This window comes from Hordeum vulgare, chromosome 6H, assembly GCF_904849725.1.
Source record: "Hordeum vulgare subsp. vulgare chromosome 6H, MorexV3_pseudomolecules_assembly, whole genome shotgun sequence".
Taxonomy (NCBI): domain Eukaryota; kingdom Viridiplantae; phylum Streptophyta; class Magnoliopsida; order Poales; family Poaceae; genus Hordeum; species Hordeum vulgare.
In genome coordinates this window covers 185,897,687-185,920,118 of record NC_058523.1, presented here as the reverse complement: position 1 = coordinate 185,920,118, position 22,432 = coordinate 185,897,687, and the positions used below count along the sequence as shown (strand labels likewise).

At 44.1% G+C, this 22,432-nt stretch overlaps 1 protein-coding gene across 1 annotated transcript in view; it reads left to right on the top strand.

Annotated features, from left to right (window-relative positions):
- The first annotated feature begins 7,068 nt into the window (after window positions 1-7,068).
- Window positions 7,069-22,432, top strand: part of LOC123405279 (60S ribosomal protein L27-3-like) — a 35,192-nt gene continuing 19,828 nt past the window's right edge. Inside the window, exon 1 of the mRNA XM_045099029.1 lies at window positions 7,069-7,474. Coding sequence (XP_044954964.1) covers window positions 7,069-7,474 — 406 coding nt within the window. The remainder of the gene's footprint in view (window positions 7,475-22,432) is intronic.

Genomic DNA, 22,432 nt, shown 5'->3' with positions numbered 1-22,432 from the left:
TCACTACTCAAGTAGAACAAGTACTTAAGGCTCAAAATGACTTGCTCAATGAGTTGAATGACAATTCTGTTAGAGTTGTCACTAGAGGTGGTAGAATGACTCAGGAACCTTTGTATCCCGAGGGCCATCCTAAGAGAATTGAACAAGATTCTCAAGGAGTTAGCACTGATGCACCTAGTCATCCTGGTATTAGTAAGAAAAAGAAAGATGATAGGAACTTTCATGCTAGCAAACCTGTTGCTGTTACACCAGAGAATCCAAATGATGTGTCTGTTTCTGATTCTGAAACACAATCTGGTGATGAGCATGAGCCTAGTGATACTATTGATAGTGGTGTTCATGTTGATGCTCAACCTAGTAATGATAAGGATGTGGAGATTGATCCTGCTGTTGATCTTGATAACCCACAACCTAAGAACAAGAGATATGATAAGAATGACTTTATTGCTAGGAAGCATGGTAAAGAAAGAGAACCATGGGTTCAGAAACCCATGCCCTTTCCTCCCAAACCATCCAAGAAAAAGGATGATGAGGATTTTGAGCGCTTTGTTGAAATGATTAGACCTGTCTTTTTGCAAATGCGTTTGACAGATATGCTCAAAATGTCTCCTTATGCCAAGTACATGAAAGATATTGTGACTAATAAAAGGAAGATACCTAAGGTTGAGATTTCCACCATGCTTGCCAATTACACCTTCAAGGGTGGGACTCCTAAGAAACTAGGTGATCCCCGAGTGCCCACTATACCTTGCGCCATTAAAGGAAGTTATGTTAGAACCGCTTCATGCGATCTTGGAGCTGGTGTTAGTGTTATGCCTCTCTCTGTATATCATAGACTTGAATTGCATAAGTTGACACCCATTAAAATGTCTTTGCAAATGGCCGACAAATCAACTGCTTTTTCTATCGACATTTGCGAGGATGTGCCTGTTGTGGTTGCTAACGTTACTATCTTAATGGGCTTTGTTATTCTGGATATTCCCGAGGATGATGCCATGGCGGTCATCCTTGGAAGACCCTTTTTAAACACTGCAGGGGCTGTTATTGATTGCAACAAAGGCAATGTCACTTTTCATGTTAACGGTAATGAGCATACGGTGCACTTTCCGAAGAAACAATATCGAGTACATTGCATCAATGCTATCGAAAAATCTTCATCAATTCTTATTGGAAGCTTTGAATGCCCTATACCTATTGTCAAGATGAAGTATGATTTACTTGTTGGGGATATGCACATCCCCGTTGAGGTAACCTAGTGATTATTCGAAAATTCTCCGGTTTTATGTGATTCAAAAAAAGTTTGTCAAGGATACTTGATCAACCTCATTGACGGATTTCTTTTGATGATCATGAGACGGATGAATCTAGAAGTCACAACCTTGTGTTCCCAACTTTTACTTTCTGTTGTTTAGAAGAAAAATGATAAATTTAGCTTTATTTTTCCTGTTTTGTGCGTTTTTCGTTCCTTAGAAAAGTGTCCCGAAAATAAAACTTCTTCAAATGCCCTGAAATTCAAGTTTGATTTTTTCAGGAATATTTGAAAATTTATGAGATAGAAAGCTAGTCAGGGGGATGCACCAGTGGGCCACAAGCCCAGGAGGCGCGGGCACCCCCCTGGCCGTGCCTGGCAGGCTTGTGGGTCCCACGTGCCCCCCTCCACTTATTCCAGCTCCCATCTCCTTCTTCTACCTCCAGAAAAAATCATTCCATAGCTCAAACCCGTGTTCTTGCTTTTCTTGCTGCATTTTTCGATCTCCTTGTGTAAATCCCCATTCACCAAACTGTTTTGGGGAATTGTTCCTTGGTATGTGACTCCTCCATTGGTCCAATTAGTTTTTTCTCTAGTGCTTTATTCGTTGCGTATTTTTGCTGTCTTGGTGACCCTGTTCTTGAGCTTTGCATGTTAATTTTAGTCGGTCCCAAGTAGTTTTGATGCATGATATGGCCTCTAGGCACTTGTAGGAGTAGTTGCTATGAGTTTTGTTGAGCCTTGTTCACTTTTCTTTTGAGTCACTAAAAATTTCAGAAAAAGAAGATGTTCAGGAGAAACTATCATGGTGGTTCCTCAAGCAAAAAGAGTCCCCGTCTCTCGATTCGGGAGACCGATCCTTATCAGCCGATGAACGCACAGGTACAACCATGTGAATGGCCTTTCGATGAATTGATGATTGATGCAGGTTTCAAGGACGAGTTTGATACATTTGTTCACAACGCCGGGCTCGAAGAATTCATCTCCAACAAATGCGAACTGTACACTACACTCACTGCCTCTTTTGTTCGTAGATTCAAATTTTCAGTTGGCCGTGACTCATCCATACTGTTTGATCTTTATGACAAATCGTATACCATGGATTTAGAGGATTTTCATAGAATTTGCAAGATACCTGATTGGGGCAGTCCTAATGATCCTCCTAAGTCTTCGGTTAGAGATTTTATTTCTAGTATAACTGTTGGAGAAACTAGAGATATTACACACGCTACCATGGGGAGCATTCATTTCCCTGCCTTACATTATTTTTCCCTCTTCATAGGTAGATGCATTAACGGCAAGACTGAGCATTGTCACCTCTGCGTACCTGACCTTAGTATTCTTAAGAGCGCAGTAACAGGTGATAGAAGTTTCAACATGGGAGTTATAATCGCGAGGAGGCTGAATAATAATGCTAATGAAGGGGATTTCTTTGGTGGGATCTATGCCACCCGCATAGCAAATTTTCTTGGAATACCCATCCGCACAGGAGATCCCCCGCTCCATACAACTTTCCTTGATCGTGCCGCTATGACACGTTATCAGTTCCTTGAGAGGGATAATGAATCCCTCCTATACCGGCTAATATTTAACCGACAGCGTGTTTTCCATATTACCCTTCCTGCTCCTGCCTTCTTTGACTTTCAGGTAAAACGGAGATATTACATAACCAGAGGAGAGATAGAGGAGTATGAGAGGGAGGTGAAGGCTGCTCGCCTCCGTGAGGAAGCTATTCAGGCGGTAGCTGCCGCGTTACCGTACAACCCCAATTATGATTTTGGATATCGGCCGGACCAGCCGTGGGAGTAGACCAACTTTGGCCAAAAGCCTAAGCTTGGGGGAGTACGTGTTTCTCACCGACTTCATATTCATGCTTACACATTCACTTTGATAGTCGGTGTTCACACCTTGCCATTGTATCATCCTTGCTAGTTTATTTCTTTTTCTCGCTTTCTTCTCGTGTGTATGTTTAAATTGAGAAAAACAAAAAAAATTAGTTGTAAGTTTACTTTCCAGCTTGCTTAGTGGTAATTCAAAAAGAAAACCCAAAAAGATTTCCCGTTCTTCTTTTGCTTGTTGGGAGCTTTCCCGTGTAAATAGTTTTCTTTTTCTTTGGGTCAAGGTAGAAGACCATGATTAAAATGTTCAGTGGCTCTCACATGCATAATTGTTTATCCTTCCAAGAGCCATATTACTTTGTCTTCTCCTCTGTGTTTGCTTGCAGATTCCAGCTTAGTCCAATGCACGAACACTCTCATTATTATTCACATCATTCGGCCGTGCATGTGAAAGGAAATAATGATGATATATGATGAAGTGACTGAGCCTGGAAAAGCTGGTATGAACGCGACCTATTTTGTTTTTGTAAATATGACTAGCTCATTGGTCCTAATTCAACATTGTTATGAGAGAAACATGTTTGCAATGACAACTTAGAGATCATAGTTTCTGATGCCATGCTTAATTAGCTAGGAGCTTATAATGGTTTGTCTTGGATGCCAACATGAATTTCAAGACGATTATGATGTAGTATGATAGGATGGTATCCTCCTTTGAATGATTCAAGTGGCTTCACTTGGCACATGTTCACACACATAGTTGAAACAAAATCAACATAGCCTCAATGATATTCATGTCTATGGTGATTTATGTCCGACTCATGCTTGCACTCAATGTTGGTTAATTTCAATGCATATTGATGACTGTTGTCCCTCTCTAGTTGGTTGTTTCCCAGTCTTTTGCTAGCCTTCACTTGTACTAAGCGGGAATATTGCTTGTGCATCCACTTCCATAAACCCAAAGTTGTTCCATATGAGTCCACCATACCTACCTATATGCGGTATCTACCTGCCGTTCCAAGTAAATTTGCATGTGCCACTCTCTAAATCTGCAAGTAATAATCTGTTTTGTATGCCCTAACTGCTCATGTGGTGACAAGGGGTGGTCAGTGTCTTCCATGCTAGGCGTGTTATCCTCGATACGTGTTTATTCACTATCACTCACGAGAAAGGGGCCAGTAATCGGAATGCCCAGTTCCGTGCTCAAATCGAAAATATAATTGCAAACAAAACCCCCTGGATTGTTGTTGGTATGGACGACACCCAAGGATTCGGCTAGTCGTGGAGTGTGATTGATCGGTGGTGGGGGAGTCAAAACTTTACTTTTTTGTTTGGGGACCGCCTATAATATGTTTAGCATGGAAGATGGTGAAAACTCTTCGTCATCGCGTTGACAATGAAAGCATGCCACCCAAAATTATTTATCTTTGTTTTAAAAGCTTGAGCTCTGGCATCTCTGCAAATCAATGCTTCCCTCTGCGAAGGGCCTATCTATTTACGTTTCTGTGGAGTCACCCTCTTCTTATAAAAGGCACCAATTAGAGAGCACCTCCATCATTTTTATGCTTTGCTATTAATTGATATTGAGTATGACTGTGACTGGATCTTCTTTGCCATGAATTACAATGTTCAGTCAACCCTTGGTCTTTGAAGGTGCTCGACATTTATGTTTTGCGGTCTCAGAAAGGGCTAGCGAGATACCACCTGTTCATATTGTTTTATGATTGTTTTCGTTGACGTGTTGACGTTTGAAACTTATTATTATTGCTCGCTAGTTGATTATGCCATTGATATGAGTACACCATGAGACCTAAATGTCATTGCTTATGTGGTTAGCTTATGATCTTGCTGAAAATCCGAATATGAGTTAGACATAATTACAACAACAAGATCAAACAGAGTTCGTAAAAGTTCTTCTTTTGTCTCTTTCAATTTGTCAACTGTCAACTGAATTGCATGAGGACAAGCAAGGCTTTAAGCTTGGGGAGTTGATACGTCTCCATCGTATTTACTTTTCCAAAATCTTTTGCCCTTGTTTTGGACTCTAATTTGCATGATTTCAATGGAACTAACCCGGACTGGCGCTGTTTTCAACAGAATTGCCATGGTGTTGTTTTTGCGCAGAAATAAAAGTTCTCGGAATGACCTAGAAATTTACCAGGATTTTTTGTAGAATATATAAAAAATACGAGCGCAAGAATTACCTGGAGACGTGGAGCCAGGAGCCCACAAGCCCAGGAGGCGCGACCCCCCCTAGGTCGCGCCCGACAGGGTTGTGAGGCCCTCGTGGCTCCGCAGCGTCCAACTCCAGCTCTATATATTCTCTATCGCCCGGAAAAAAATAAGAGATAAGAGTTCATCGCGTTTCATGATACGGAGCCACCGCCACCACCTGTTCTTCCTCTCGAGGGAAGATCTGGAGTCCGTTCTGGGCTCCGGAGAGGGCAAATCGACGCCGTCGTCATCACCAACCATCCTTCATCGCCAATTCCATGATGCTCTTCACCGTTCGTGAGTAATATCATTGTAGGCTTGCTGGACGGTGGTGGGTTGGATGAGATCTATCATGTAATCGACTTAGTTTTGATGAGGTTTGATCCCTAGTATCCACTATGTTCTAAGATTGATGTTGCTACTACTTTGCTATGCTTAATGCTTGTCACTAGGGCCCGAGTGCCATGATTTCAGATCTCAACCTATTATGTTTTCATCAATATATGTGTGTTCTTGATCCTATCTTGCAAGTTGTAGCCACCTACTATGTGTTATGACCCGGCAACCCCGGAGTGACAATAACCGGAACCACTCCTGGAGATGACCATAGTATGAGGAGGTCATGTATTCACTAAGTGCTAATGCTTTGTTCCGGTTCTCTATTAAAAGGAGACCTTAATATCCCTTAGTTTCCATTAGGACCCCGCTGCCACGGGAGGGATGGACAATAGATGGCATGCAAGTTCTTTTCCATAACCATGTATGACTAAATACGGAATACATGCCTACATTACATTGACGAACTGGAGCTAGTTACGTATCACCCTATGTTATAACTGTTACATGATGAATGTCATCCAACATAATTATCCATCACCGATCCAATGGCTACGAGTCTTTTCCTACTGGTCCTTGCGAAGTTACTTTACTGCTACTGCTGTCACAATTGCTATACAAGTCCCTACTGCAACTGTTACCGCTGCTACCATTACTATCACACTACTTTGCTACTGAAACTTTGCTGCAGATACTAAGTCTTTCAGGTGTGGTTGAATTGACAACTCAACTGCTAATACTCGAGAATATTCGTTGGCTTCCCCTTGTGTCAAATAAACAAATTTGGGTTGAATACTCTACACTCGAAAACTGTTGCGATCCCCTATACATGTGGGTTATCAACGGGCTCGGGGCGGGGGCGGCGACGACGACTGGCTCGGGGACAGCGACGAGGAGGAGGAGGAATGGATCGGCGACAGCGGCGCAGGGAAAATGGGAGAGGTTGGGGAAAATTCGATAACTCCGGCCTTATATGCGAAAAAATGTTGTCCTGGTTCGAGGAACAAACTCGGACCAATGTTGCCCTTTCGTCCCGGTTGGATCCACAAACCGAGATTAAAGGTCTATTTTCAGCAGTCTAACGGGCGGGAAGAAGAGACCTTTAGTCCCGGTTTGTGCCGCAAACCGACACTAAAGGGAGTCTTTGGTACCGGTTTGTTCCACCAACCGACACGAAAGGATGTCTTTGGTCCCGGTTGGTGCCAACAACTTACACGAATGGCGTGTGCGTGCCACGGCCGAGGTGCTTGGTGAAGAACCACCAAAAACAAGATCTATTCTTCACATGATTCGATGAAACCCTAGCATTGCCAACCCTATATAAACTCCTCCCCACCCACACCGCCAGCTTTCCCCCGCCCACAACCTCCAACCCCTCCCCCAACCCGAAACCCACCGGCGGCGGCGCAACGCGAGGAGAGGAGAAGGAAGATGGTGAAGTTCCTGAAGCTCGGCAAGGCGGTGATCCTGCTGCAGGGCAGGTACACCGGGAAGAAGGCGGTGATCATGCGTGTGTTCGAGGAGGGCACCCGCGACTGCCCCTATGGGCACTGCCTGGTCGCCGGCCTGGCCAAATACCCAAAGAAGGTGATCCACAAGGACTCGGCCAAGAAGACGGCCAAGAAGTCCCGCATCAAGGTCTTCCTCAAGCTCGTCAACTTCACCCACATCATGCCCACCCGCTACACCCTCGACGTCGACCTCAAGGAGGTGGTCTCCGGCGCCCCCAACTCCCTCACCACCAAGGACAAGAAGCTCACCGCCGCCAAGTCCGCCAAGGCCAAGCTCGAGGAGAGGTTCAAGACCGGCAAGAACATGTGGTTCTTCACCAAGCTCCGCATGATTCGACATGATTCAAGAAATGCCGACAAGATCTATTCTTCACAAGATTCGACATGATTGAAGAAATTCCAAAAATATCTATTCTTCACATGACTTGACATGATTCGACATGATTCAACATGATTCAAGAAATTCTAACAAGATCTATTCTTCACATGATTCGACATGATTCAAGAAATGCCAACAAGATCTATTATTCACATGATTCGACATGATTCAAGAAATGCCATCAAGATCCATTCTTCACATGGTTCGATATGATTCCACATGATTCCACATGATTCAAGAAATTCCCACAAGATCTATTCTTCACATGATTCGACATGATTCAAGAAATTCCAACAAGATCTATTCTTCACATGATTCGACATGATTCAAGAAATGCCAACAATATCTATTCTTCACATGATTCGACATGATTCAAGAAATTACAACAAGATCTATTCTTCACATGATTCGACACATCAAACATACACTCTCATATAGATCCACACTAAAAACAGAGTCTTCATGGGCAGTACCAAAACATGACATCTGAAGCACTTATTTGAAGTCTAGACTTTTTGTGTGTTCAAAATGAACCATTCCAGGCCACATCATCAATATTCAACACTTTCTGACATCATTTGGTATTTTTCATGCTTTTACTGATTTTTTGGAGCTAAATGACCTAGAAATTGAAAAGCACTACAAATGAACTCTTAATAGGTTGAAATTGGCATGGTACCATCATTTCACCCACATAGCATGTGCTAAAAAGTTGAGATGGTTGCCGCAAAAACTGGATGCACTTCGTGTACAAATCAGACAATCTCTTTCGAAGTATGAGAGTTTCATACAAAAACTCATCTGTTACAAAAATCATTTCATTTTTTCGAACTTATTTGAACTCCAGACTTTTTGTGTGTTCAAAATGAACCATCCAAGGCCACATCATCAATTTTCAACACTTTTTGACTTCATTTGGTATTTTTCATGCTTTTACTGATTTTTTGGAGCTAAATGACCCAGAAACTGAAAAGAACTACAAACGAACTCTTAATAGGTTGAAAGTTGGCATGGTATCATCATTTCACCCACATAGCGTGTGCTAAAAAGTTGAGAGGTTTGCTGCAAAAACTGGATGCACTTCGTGTACAAATCAGACAATCTCTTTCAAAGTTTGAGGTTTTCATACAAAACTCATCTATTACAAAAGGCATTTCATTTTTCGAACTTATTTGAACTCCGGACTTTTTGTGTGTTCAAAATGAACCATCCAAGGCCACATCATCAATTTTCAAGACTTTCTGACTTCATTTGGTATTTTTCATGCTTTTACTGATTTTTTGGAGCTAAATGACCCAGAATTGGAAAGCACTACAAATGAACTCTTAACAGGTTGAACATTGGCATGGTATCATCATTTCACCCACATAGCATGTGCTAAAGAGTTGAGAGGGTTGCCGTAAAAAATGGATGCACTTCGTGTACAAATCGGACAATCTCTTTCGAAGTATTAGGGTTTCATAGGAAAACTCATCTGTTACAAAAGGCATTTCATTTTTTCAAACTTATTTCATTTTTTCCACATGGGTGCGTGTATTAAAAACCATTACAACATATCATGAATAGAGAAGTGACCAAATTTAAAGAAATTCATCATCACATTAAAGCCAAAGTACAATAGTGACCAAACTAAATACGCAACGTACTTACATAGTTCTCATTATTGAACAACATATAGCTCTCTAGAGCATCTAATTAGAACATACATTGAAACTATTAAATTTAAATGCAACAACAAATGCGATCATAACCGCAACTAAGGTACAAATTGATCCAACGACATAATGATACCAAGCCTCAGTATGAATGACATATTTTCTAATGTTCCTAATCTTCAAGCGCATTGCATTCATCTTGATCTTGTGATCGTCACGCACATCGGCAACATCCAACTCCAATATCATCTTCTCCTCTTCAACTCTTTGTAATTTTTCTTTCAAGTAACTGTTTTCTTTTTCAACCAAATTTAACTTCTAGGCAAGAATTTGTATGTCGTTACGAATTCCGGTTCACATACCTCCTAGATTAAAAAATCCGTGTCACGTTGGTCGGCATAATTGTCATAAACACTAAATAAAACAAATAGTTATAAAAGATAATATATACCTTATCCGAATCATAGACAGGACGAGGGCCGACGGAGGCGGATACCAAAACCATCGCACTATATAATAACAAACAATAATAGAAGTAAGAAAATTACACAAGTATCTATCTAAATCATACAAGTAAGAACTTTTTTATTTTAGAAAGAAGATAAGAAGAAGAGACTAACCACGATCGTGCCGACGCCGAGATGGGGGCGGGCGATCGACGCCGGTGAGGATGAGGACGGGACACGGACGAACCGCCAAAGCTACACAAAACTAGAGGAAAATGGAGCTTGGACAAGAAGCTTCGAGCTCGCGGTCGGGCGGTATATATAGGCCAAGCATTGGGCCCGGTTTGTGGACGGCACCGGGAGTGAAGGATAACATTTGGTCCAGGTTCCAGCCAAAAACCGGTACCAATTGTTGTGGGCCAGGAGCGAGGCACATTCGTCCCGGTTCGTGTCTGGAACTGGGACCAAAGGGGCCAGACGAACTGGGACCAATGGCCCACGAGGCCTGGCCGGCGCCCTGGCCTCCCGAACCGGGACCGATGCCCCCATGGGTCCCGGTTCGTAAGTGAACCGGGACTAATGGGATTTCATCAAGTGGACCAAAGCCCTCTTTTCTACTAGTGATATCTCGAAATGTCTATGAAAATGCCATAATGGGTAGGTATGGTGGCTGTTTTGAGGAAAATATATGGTGGCTGTTTTGAGGAAGGTGGGTTTAGTGTACCGGCGAGAGTTGCGCGGTACTAGAGAGGCTAGCAAATGTGGAAGGGTGAGAGTGCGTATAATCCATGAACTCAACATTAGTCATAAATAACTCACATACTTATTGCAAAATCCTATTAGTTATCGAAGCAAAGTATTAGACGCATGCTCCTAGGGGAAGGGTTAGTAGGAGTTAACAGTCGCACGATCCCGACCTCCACATAAAGGTTGACAATCATTAAAAAAGTCACTCCCCGACTTCATTACATAACGGTTCACCTTACTTGCATGCTACGAGAATCACAAGATTCAACACAAGTATTTTTTCTAATTCATTATTACTTACTAGCATGACTCTCATATTACCATCTTCACATCTCAAAACTATATGCAAGGAATCAAACTTCTCATCATATTCAATGCACTTAATATGAAAGTTTTTATTACATTCCTTTTGATGCCTATTTTATTAAGACTAAATTCATAACCTAAACCAATTATCATGTTGTTTAAAGAACTCTCAAAATATTATAAGTGAGGTATGAAAGTTTAATAATTCCACAGCACCGTCATGCTCTAAAAGATATAAGTGAAGTACTAAAGCAACATTGCCTAGCTCAAAAGATATAAGTGAAGCATAAAGAGTATTCTAATAAATTCACAATTCAGTGTGTCTCTCTCTATCAAAATATGTGTGCAGAAAGGATGATTGTGTAAAACTAAAAATTAAAGACTCATATCATACAAGACGCTCCAAGCAAAACACATATCATGTGTTGAAAAAATATAGCCTCAAGTAATTTTACCAATGGATTGAAGACGAAAGAGGGGATGCCTTCCGGGGCATCCCCAAGATTAGGCTCTTTGGTATCATTGAATATGACTTGGGGTGCCTTGGGCAGGCCAAGCTGAGGCTTTTGCCACTCTTTATTCCACAGTCCATCAAATCTTTACCAAAAACTTGAAAACTTCACAACAAAAAATTCGACAAAAAACTCATGAGATCCATTAGTATAAGAAAAATAAGTCACCACTTTAGGTACTGTTGTGAACACATTATTTATTTATATTGATGTAATATTTAGTTTATTCCAACTTCTCCATGGTTCATACCACTCGATACAACCCATAGATTCATCAAAATAAGCAAACAACACAAAGAAAAACAGAATCTGTCAAAAACAGAAAAGTGTGTAGCAATCAGTTTACTTCGAATACTTTTGTAACTCCAAAATTTCTGAAAAAGTAGGACAATATGGGAAATTTGTAAACCAATATAGTGCTAGCAACTCAGATCAAAATAACGTTCGAGTGAGTTTATAAAATTCCTGGACTGAGAGCAAAAGTTTCTATTTTTCAGCAAAATCAACGTGCAAACACCATTGACTGTCCCAAAGGTCTTACTTGGATAAAACACTAATTAAAACAAGAAAACACAATTATTGCAATGGTAATAATATGTGCAGCACTTAAAAACAGAAACAAAAACAAATAAAATTGGGTTGCCTCCCAAAAGCGCTATTCTTTAACGACCCTAGCTAGATATAATGCAATAGATCTAGGTATTATCATCTTTGGTATGCAATCCATGTTGTAAATATGCCCTAGAGGCAATAATAAAGTGGTTATTATTATATTTCCTTGTTCATGATAATTTTCTATTATTCATGCTATACCTGTATTAACCGGAAAGAGTAATCCATGTGTGAATATATATATCGCAATGTGTCCTTAGTAAGTTTCGAGTTAGCCAGCTCGTTGATCAATATATGATCATGGTTTTCCGATCATGGACATTGGATGTCATTGATAACGGGATCACATCATTAGGAGAATGATTTGATGGACAAGACCCAATCCTAAGCATAGCACTAGATCGTATTGTACATCTGCTAAAGCTTTTCTAATGTCAAGTATCATTTCCTTAGACCATGAGATTGTACAAGTCCCGAATACCGTAGGAGTAATTTGGGTGTATCAAATGTCACAACGTAACATGGTGATTATAAAGGTGCACTACAGGTATCTCCGAAAGTGTCTTTTGGGTTGGTACCAATCCACACTGGGATTTGTCACTCCGTGTGATGGAGAGGTATCTATGGGCCCACTCGGTAATACATCATCATACTGAGCTCAATGTGACTAAGGAGTTAGCCATGGGATGATGTGTTACGGAATGAGTAAAGAGACTTGCCGGTAACGAGATTGAAAAAGGTATAGGGATACCGACGATCGAATCTCGGGCAAGTGTCATACCGGTAGACAAAGGAAATTTCGTACGGGATTGATTGAATCCCCGACATCGTGGTGTAACGCCCAGGACACACCCGCCGGCGGTCGTTACTCCTGGCGGGATCTAGACTGGTACCACATATCAATACTAGTATTTTCCGCGCACTTTGTCCTCACTCATGCTCACCCGGGATCAACTTCCCAGACGGTCACCCATCCTAGAACTACTCCAAGCCAAGCACGCTTAACCCGGGAGTTCTGTTCGAATGGGCTCCCGGAAAAGAAGGAATTCCTTATTGATATGAGTAGTCTATCATCCCTAATAAGCCAGGCTAGGGCCATAGGAGCGTTCCCTCTTGGTACAAACGTTTGTGCATCTAGTCCAGTACATGTACCATGTCGTGTGCCACGACGGGTCACAAACGTCATGAACAACATGACCGCACACCTGTCTGCAAACATCCGTGTGACCGCGAGGGTCGGCTCTGATACCAAACTTCTAACGCCTCGGACACACCCGCCGGCGGTCGTTACTCCTGGCGGGATCTAGACTGGCCCCACATATCAATACTAGTCTTTTCCGCGCACTTTGTCCTCACTCATGCGCACCCGGGATCAGCTTCCCGAACGGTCACCCATCCTAGAACTACTCCAAGCCAAGCACGCTTAACCTGGGAGTTCTATTCGAATGGGCTCTCGGAAAAGAAGGAATTCCTTATTGATATGAGTAGTCTATCATCCCTAATAAGCCAGGCTATCACACGTGGTTCATCCGATGAGATCATCGTGGAACATGTGGGAACCAACATGGATATCCAGATCTCGCTGTTGGTTATTGACCAAAGAGGTGTCTCGGTCATGTCTGCATGGTTCCCAAACCCGTATGGTCTACACACTTAAGTTTTGATGACGCTAGACTTGTTATGGGAATAGTGTATGTGGTTACCGTAGGTTGTTCGGAGTCCCGCATGAGATCCCGGACGTCACGAGGAGTTCCGCAATGGTCCATAGGTAATGATTCGTATATAGGAAGTGGACATTTGATCACCGGAAGTGTTTCGAGGATTGTCGGTATTGTACCGGGACCACCGGGAGGGGGCAGCAGACCCGAGAGGCAACATGGGCCGAAAGTGGATGGGGACCAGCCTCTAGGTGGACTGGTGCGCCACCCACCTCAGTCCAAAGCGCAAAAGAGGGCTAAGGGGGCCAAACCCTAGGCGTGGGGGCTGCCTTGGGTGCCAAGTCCACCCTAGGGCGCCGCCCCTCTCCCATCTAAGGGTTTCCGCACCACCTAGGGAAACCCTAGGGGTGGCGCACCCTCGTCCTCCTCCTCTATAAACCCAAGGGTTTGGGGCTGCTAGACACACAAGTTTCACCTCTCCAAGGCGCAACCCTACCTCTCCTCTTCCTCATCCTCCGTAGCGCTTGGCGAAGCCCTGCCGGACTACCACGCAGCTCCATCGTCACCACGCCGTCGTGCTGTCGGAGCGCTCCCTCAACTCCTCCTCTCTCTTTGCTGGATCAAGGTGTAGGAGACGTCACCGGGCTACACGTGTGTTGAACGCGGAGGCACCATTGTTCGGTGCTTAGCTCGGAATCTTCTGTGATCTGAATCGCTGCGAGTACGACTCCATCAATCGCGTTCTAGTAACGCTTCAGCTTAGCAATCTTCAAAGGTATGAAGATGCTCTACCCCTTTGCTCGTTGCTGGTTTGTCCTAGATATATCCTTGTGTGACGTTGGAAATTTTTGAATATTACTATGTTCCCTGACAGTGGCATCCGAGCCAGGTTCTATGCGTAGATTCTATGCATGGGTAGACCACAAAAGTTGTGGGCGATGATTTTCTCAATTGCTTGCCCTTACTAGTCCTATCTTTTTTCGGTGGTATTGTGGGATGAAGTGGCCCGGACCGACTTTACACGTACGCTTACGTGAGACTATTTCCACCGCATGACATGCACTTGGTGCATAAGGTGGCTAGTGGGTGTCTGTCTCTCCCACTTTAATCGAATTGGATTCGATGAAAAGGGTCCTTATGAAGGGTAAATAGCATTGGCGTAACAATGTTGTGGCTGTCACGTAGGTATGAAACGTTCTTGCTAGAAACGCAAATCAGCCACGTAAAACTTGCAACAACAATTAGAGGACGTCTAACTTGTTTTTGCAGGGTATGCTATGTGATGTGATATGGCCAAAAGGATGTGATGTTATATATGTGATGTATGAGATTGACCATGTTCTTGTAATAGGATTCACGACTTGCATGTCGATGAGTATGACAACCGGCAGGAGCCATATGAGTTGTCTTAATTTATTGTTCGAGATGCAACGCCATGTGGTACTTTACTTTATTGCTAACCGTTAGCTATAGTAGTAGAAGTAATTGTTGGCGAGACGACTTCATGGAGGCACAATGAGGGAAATCATGATGATGGAGATCATGGTGTCATGCCAGTGGCAATGATGATCATGCCATGCCCCGAAGATGGAGATCAAAGGAGCAATATGATATTGGCCATATCATGTCACTATATGATTGCATGTGATGTTTATTATGTTTTTCATCTTATTGCTTAGAAAGATGGTAGCAAAGATAAGATGATCCCTCATTAAATTTTGAGATATGTGATACGTCTCCAACGTATCCATAATTTTTGATGGTTTCATGCTATTATCTTGTCAAACATTGGATGTTTTCCATGCCTTTTATTTATTTTCTCAGACTAACTTATTAACTCAGTGCCAATTGTCAGTTCCTGTTTTTTCCATGTTTTCGACCCCTTTCAGAGGAGATTTTGAAACGGAGTCCAAACTAAAGAAAATCCCCAATTTTTTTTCCGGAACGGAAGAAGATCGGAGGACTTGGGAGCCAAGCCAGAAGAGCCCCACGGGCCCCACATGCCCCCACCCCGCGGCCAGGGGGGCGCCATGCAGGCTTGTTGGCCCCCTGGAGGTCCCCTAACCTAGATCTCGCGCCTATAAATTCCCAAATATTCCCAAAAAATCTAGAGACAATCGCAATTACTTTACCGCCGCCGCAAGCTTCTGTCTCCGCAAGATCCCATTTGGGGCACGTCCTGGTGCCCTGTCGGAGGGGAGATTCGGACACGAAGAGCTTCTTCATCAAAACCATGACCTGTCCGATGATGCGTGAGTAGTTCACCATAGACATACGGGTCCATAGCTAGTAACTAGATGGCTTCTTCTCTCTCTTGGATCTTCAATACAAAGTTCTCCATGATCTTCATGGAGATCTATCTGATGTAATCTTCTTTTGCGGTGTGTTTGTCGAGATCCGATGAATTGTGGATTTATGATCAGATTATCTATGAATCTTATTTGAGTTTCTTCTGATCTTTCCTATGCAAGATTTCATATCCTTGTAATTCTCTTCGAGTTGTGGGTTTTGTTTGGCCAACTAGATCTATGATTCTTGCAATGGGAGAAGTGCTTGGTTTTGGGTTCATACCGTGCGGTGACCTCACCGAGTGTCAGAAGGGGTAGCGAGGCACGTATCGTGTTGTTGCCATCAAGGGTAAAAAGATGGGATTTTCATCATTGGTTTGAGATTATCCCTCTACATCATGTCATCTTGCTTAAAGTGTTACTCTGTTCGTCATGAACTCAATACACTAGATGCATGCTGGATAGCGGTCAATGTGTGGAGTAATAGTAGTAGATGCAGAAAGTATTGGTCTACTTGTCTCGGACGTGATGCCTATATACTAGATCATTGCCTTAGATATCGTCATGACTTTGCGCGGTTCTATCAATTGCTCGACAGTAATTTGTTCACCCACCGTGATATTTGCTATTATGAGAGAAGCCTCTAGTGAACACTATGGCCCCCAGGGTCTACTCCACACCATATTTTTAGCCTTACACTTTTTACTTCGTTGCACTTTCCGCCTTCAGATCTGTCGGGACCCCGATCCTAAGCCATAGGAATCCAGCATGTAACACATCGCATCCCTTTGCGGTCTCACGCACGGTTAACTCCACGACGGCAGCGTTACCTTAGCCGGGACCGTTTGCGTCTTTTGACTCACGTATGCAATAGTGTCGCTAGCATTCCAATGTCAAAGAACCCGGATCGACATGTCTAGTCATAAACCAAAGTGGCAGTACCGCACAAGGACAGGCATACATGACCCAACAAAGCCGGTGTCGGTCAACAGCGAATGTAGACGAGTCGTAGCAAGCTACAAGGACTCCATTACATCGCGTGACATTTCCCAAAGGGGACAGACACAACAGCTAAGAAGGACACATGCCGGTCAACCAATGTGTTCGGAGCAGTAGCGAACTACCAAGGCTCGTTGGATCACAAAGGGGCATTTCCTTGTAAGGAGTGCTACTAAAGTTCACGACTAGGTAATCGAACCCCATACATATCAGGTACGACACACGTACGCATGGCATACCGATATGTATAGATACATCGATGGCATCACAACATAACCATAAACATACAAGCTTTATTTAGGAGGCTCAGAAGAGCCACACACATAATATTACACATTAAGGGTCTCACGACCCATAATAGCAGTCATTCAGATAAAAGCCAGCGGAAGAGTTTAAACTGTCCGAGTACAGACAGGGCAACTAGAAGGCACATGGCCTGACTATACTACAGATCCAACGTAGGGCCAGATCGTAGCTGGGACACCAGCTACTCGTCGTCGTCGATGTCTACGAAGAACCCTCCATTAGGGTCATTGGCAACCTCTGCAACAGTTATTAAGCAAACATGAGTACGAAGGTACTCAGCAAGACTTTAGGATAACTAACTACTCATGCAAGGTATCAAAAGGGTATTGTGGGGTTTCATGCGGAAAGCCAGCATTTGACTCGTGGCTAAACAACTTGCATTTTTAAATAATTTTTGACAACTTGATTTCTCGCACACGAGTCCACTAATACCACAACAATACACTATCGTGGAATCATTCCGTCTCCATACGGAATTGCCGTCCACGACACTCACGCTTATCTTGACAATTTTATGAGTAGCCATTGAAGTTATCTATGAACGACATATGTTTCCAAGTAGTCCATATCCGCGGACGCGGCTATTCGAATAGATCATAACCCTGCAGGGGTGTACTTCGTCACACACGCTCTCACCACTTATCGCCATGTGCACGTCATGCACCTCGGCAACCTTCAAGCGGAAGCCTAGCGAGGGAGTCGGCCATGACCGTTAACCACACTAGTACCTAGTCCAGGTCTATCACCTATCTGAGAGTAACCCGTACGGAAGTCCGGCCGAGGTTTCCGCGACGGCCTCAAACGATGTGCGCAGGGTTCCCAAGACCACCATCCGGGTGCCACTTGGTACACCGTGCCACTGCCTACCGCATCACGGTCCACCTCTCAGGTCAGCACCATGCACGGCCTCCAGCATTACTATAAACACGAGAAACTACTTGCAACTCCTGGACCGAGTACTAAACGATTAATAGGCCGAGCGGGGTCATGTTTCAGGGCCCAGCATGCGGTAGTATCTAGTCTTGGATTACATACACGAAACTCAGTTCCTAAGGACGGTTCCAATGAAACAACCCGCCGTGTCTACACAGCCTTTCACCGGTACCTTTACCAAATCAGGTTCAACCCACAACCTTTGCTTACCGAACACATTCTCACAATTCTGTTCATCTCCCAGCTGGCAGACCATACACAACTCTAAGCATAGCATGCATAGCAGGATAAGGCACAACATAGCTCAAGCAACTATCAGGTATGCTAGGTTGCAAGGTTCGGCTATTTACTGCGACAAGGTTAGGTCATGCAAAGGAAGTGGGTTCAACTAACGTGGCAAAAGCATTTGAAGCATTTGATCCTAATGCAATAAATAAGTGCAGGAGCAAGAACATGGGATTTATCGGGATGATCAAAAGGGTTGCTTGCCTTGTTGCTCAGAGGAGGGACAATATCCGTCAGCCGGATATTCGGTGGAATCCGGGGGTGCGGAGCCTACCGAAATGAATGGCAACAATCAATAACAATCATATGCAAGCAAGATGATGCATGAGCATGGCATGAGAATGCAAGGTGACAAACTAATATAATCAACATGTATTAGGTTTAGAGTTGATTTGAATCACACTCAAATATCAATTCAAACGAGGTATTCTCGGATACCGATTTAATTGATTCGACCTGATGCTCAGATCAACTTGATGTTAACATGCACGAGATGTCATGTTAAGGTACTGATTTGTAATTAGGACAGTGTGTGATCATGTCATTCATAATGAAATTTGAATATTTTCCAAATTCCATTTATAAAGTAATTATAAGAATTGACTTATTCATTAATCTACATGTTTGGGTTCTGTAACTTTTTCAAACATGCATGAAAATGCCATAATCAGATTCCTTGGATTTTTCTGATACTTTTTCATATATAAATTATTTTCATCCGAGTTATATTTTAATTTCTATGATTTTTACAAGTTTTAGCAATTTCCTGGATTTATTTTATAAACAGAAATACTAATATTGCATCACTACTGACGTCAGCAGGTCAACTGCGCCTGGGCCAGGTCAAACCTGACCAGTGGGGTCCACTGGTCAGTGACCCAGGGGCTAACCCCGCGCTGACCAGCCCCTAATTGGGGTTTGACCAGGCGTGGGGCCCTCTGGCAGTGACTGAGGGAAGGATAATTACGCCCTAATGGTCGGCCACGTCGACGCCCACCGGAGGGTGGTCGCCGGCGACCAAGCCCGCGACGGAGGGCTCGCCGGAGACGACCTAAACGGTGCTACGGGACGCTGGCGAAGCAGCCGATCTGGCAGGGGCATCAGGAGAAGCTAGGGTCGCCGGGAGAGGCGCCGGCGACGAGCCGAAGCGGCGGCCGAAGCTCGGCCTTCCGCGGGTGATGGCTCCAGGGCACGGGGAGGGCAGCTGATGGTCTTATCACATTCCTGGCGGCTCCAGGAGCTCGATCCCTAGCTCGAGCGCGTGGAAGAGACACCACAGCAACGACGACGACATGACCGGCGGCGAGGAGCTCTCGGCCTTGGTGGGGAACGGGGCTACGGTGCGCGTAAGAGCGTGGGGTGAGAGGGGAAATGATGACGAGCTCACGGCGGTTCCGATAGTGTTGTTGTAGGGCTCGGGGGTGCGCCGGAGGGAGCGAATCGACGGGAGATGTCCGGCAGCCGGAGGTGGAGAAGATGGCGGCGATGCGATGACAGGGGGCCTCCGGGCTTGATTCCTTCTTCCAGGGGACGAGGAGGAGCACGGCGGGGCTTTGGGGCACAGCAGCTGGGCTGGAGGGGGCTCGTGGCCACGGCTACGACGATCGACGGCGACAAGGAGGCTCGGCCATGGTGGGAGAGGGCGAGAGAGAGATGGAGGGGAGCCAGAGATGGGTGGAGAAGGGAGAGACGTGCACGGGGTACTCATCCCCGCCGTCTGCGTGGCTCGGGCAAGCAGGAGGTGGCCAGGGAACGTGGCCGCGCTCGCCGGCGCGTCGGCGCGCAGCTGCTTCTCCTCCTGGCAGGAGGAAGAAGACAGCCGTGCCCCTGGTGGGCTGGGCCTGCACGGGCGACAGGTAAGAGTTTTCCATTTTTGAAAGTTTAAAGTTTCTGATTTCAAATTTAAAATTTGAAACCAGTAGCTTTTTGCATTAATTTAAAAGCTTGAAGTGTCAATGAAAATGTTTTCTTCATTGCTCATTTACTTTCATGATTTATCAGAAAGTTTGAACTTTTCTTGAGGCCATTTTGGATTCATTGATTTTAACTAGTTTGAGATTTCCTTTATTTAAAGTAGTGGCTAGGGTTTTGAGTTTTTCCTTTGCCACTTTCTTGTTCTTGTTGGAGAATTTCTTAGATGCAATGCAAAGAAGACATGAGCATAAGACTAACTTGCTTAAGGTGTCAGGGATGTGACAAGATCTCACTTTGCACACAATCTTGAAGGGATTGACAACCCCTTTGAAGCGTTTGGTGCAAGCTTGTTTGTGTTTGCGCAGGTACTTTGGACTTGATGAGGCCCTCCTTCTGGATCGATACCTTGGTTCTCAAACTAAGGGAAATACTTACTGCTCCTGTGCTGCATCACCCTTTCCTCTTCAAGGGAAAAAACGACGCAAACCAGAGAAGTAACAAGAAGAATTCCTACGCGCCAGGGAAGGACTTTTGTTGCCGCAACAATATGTATTCCCCTAAGTGTGCACCGTTGCGAAGGATCGTTGTCTCGAAGCACCACGTGATGATCGGGTGGGATAGATTCTAACGTTCGAATAAAACAGGTATAAGCCAGATTTACACACGCAAAACACTTAGGTTGACTCGATGAGCCTAGCATGTACAGACATAGCCTCGTAATACGGGAGACCGAAAGGTCGAACATGAGTCGTACGGATCATACGATCAGCATGGAGATGCTCATCATCCATGACTAGAGGGATGTCTATCTGAGTGTGAGTTCATTAAATAATTTGATTAGATGAACGTAATTATCATGAACTTAGTCTAAAATTGTCTTTACAACTTTTGTAGATCCAATGGCCAACACAAATGTTAACCTCAATTTCAACGCGTTCCTAGAGAAAACCAAGCTGAAAGATGATGGATGCAACTATGTGGACTGGGTCCGTTACTTAGACCTCATCCTCATTGCCTCCAAGAAGGCATATGTCCTTGATGCGCCTGTAGGTGACCCTCCAGTTCCCGCGGCAGCCCAGGACGTTCTGAACGCCTGACAGTCGCACAGTGATGATTACTACATGATTCAATGCGGCATGCTTTATAGATGAGAACTGGGGCTTCAAAGGCGTTTTGAGCTACATGGAGCATATGATATGTTCCTAGAGCTGAAACTGGTTTTCCAAGCTCATGCCCAGGCCGAGAGATATGAGGTCTTTGACAAGTTCTTTAGCTGTAAGATGGAGGGAAATGGTTCTGTCAGTGAGCACATACTCAGAATGTCTAGGTTGCACGGCCATCTGACTCAGCTGGGAGTTGAACTTCCGGATGACGCGGTCATTGACAGAATCCTCCAGTCGCTTCCACCTAGCTATAAGATCTTTGTGATGAACTACAACATGCAAGGGATGGAGAAGACCATTCCCGAGTTGTATTCAATGCTGAAATCAGCGGAGGTGGAAATCAAGAAAGAACATGAAGTGTTGATGGTGAATAAGACCACCAATTTCAAGAATGGCAAGGGTAAAAAGAACTTCAAGAAGGACGGCAAAGAAGTTGCTGCACCCGGTAAACCTGTTGCCGGGAAGAAGAAGAAAAAGAATGGACCCAAGCCTGAGACTGAGTGCTATTATTGCAAGGGAACCGATCACTGGAAGCGGAACTGCCCCAAGAACTTAGCGGATAAGAAGGTCGGCAACATCAAAGGTATATATGATATACATGTTATTGATGTGTACCTTACCAGCGCTCGTAGTAACTCCTGGTATTTGATACCGGTGCTGTTGCTCACATTTGCAACTCAAAACAGGAACTACGGAATAAGCGGAGGCTGGCAAAGGACGAGGTGATGATGCGCATCGGGAATGGTTCCAAGGTCGATGTGATCGCCGTCGGCACGCTACCTCTACATCTACCTTCGGGGTTAGTTTTAAACCTTAATAATTGCTATTTATTACCAGCTTTGAGCATGAACATTGTATTGGGATCTTGTTTGATGCGAGATGGCTACTCATTTAAATATGAGAATTATGGTTGTTCCATTTATATGAGTGATATGTTTTATGGTCATGCCCCGCTGGTCAATGGTTTATTCTTGATGAATCTCAAACGTGATGTTACACATATTCATAGTGTGAGTACCAAAAGATGTAAGGTTGATAATGATGGTCCTACATACTTGTGGCAATGCCGCTTTGGTCATAT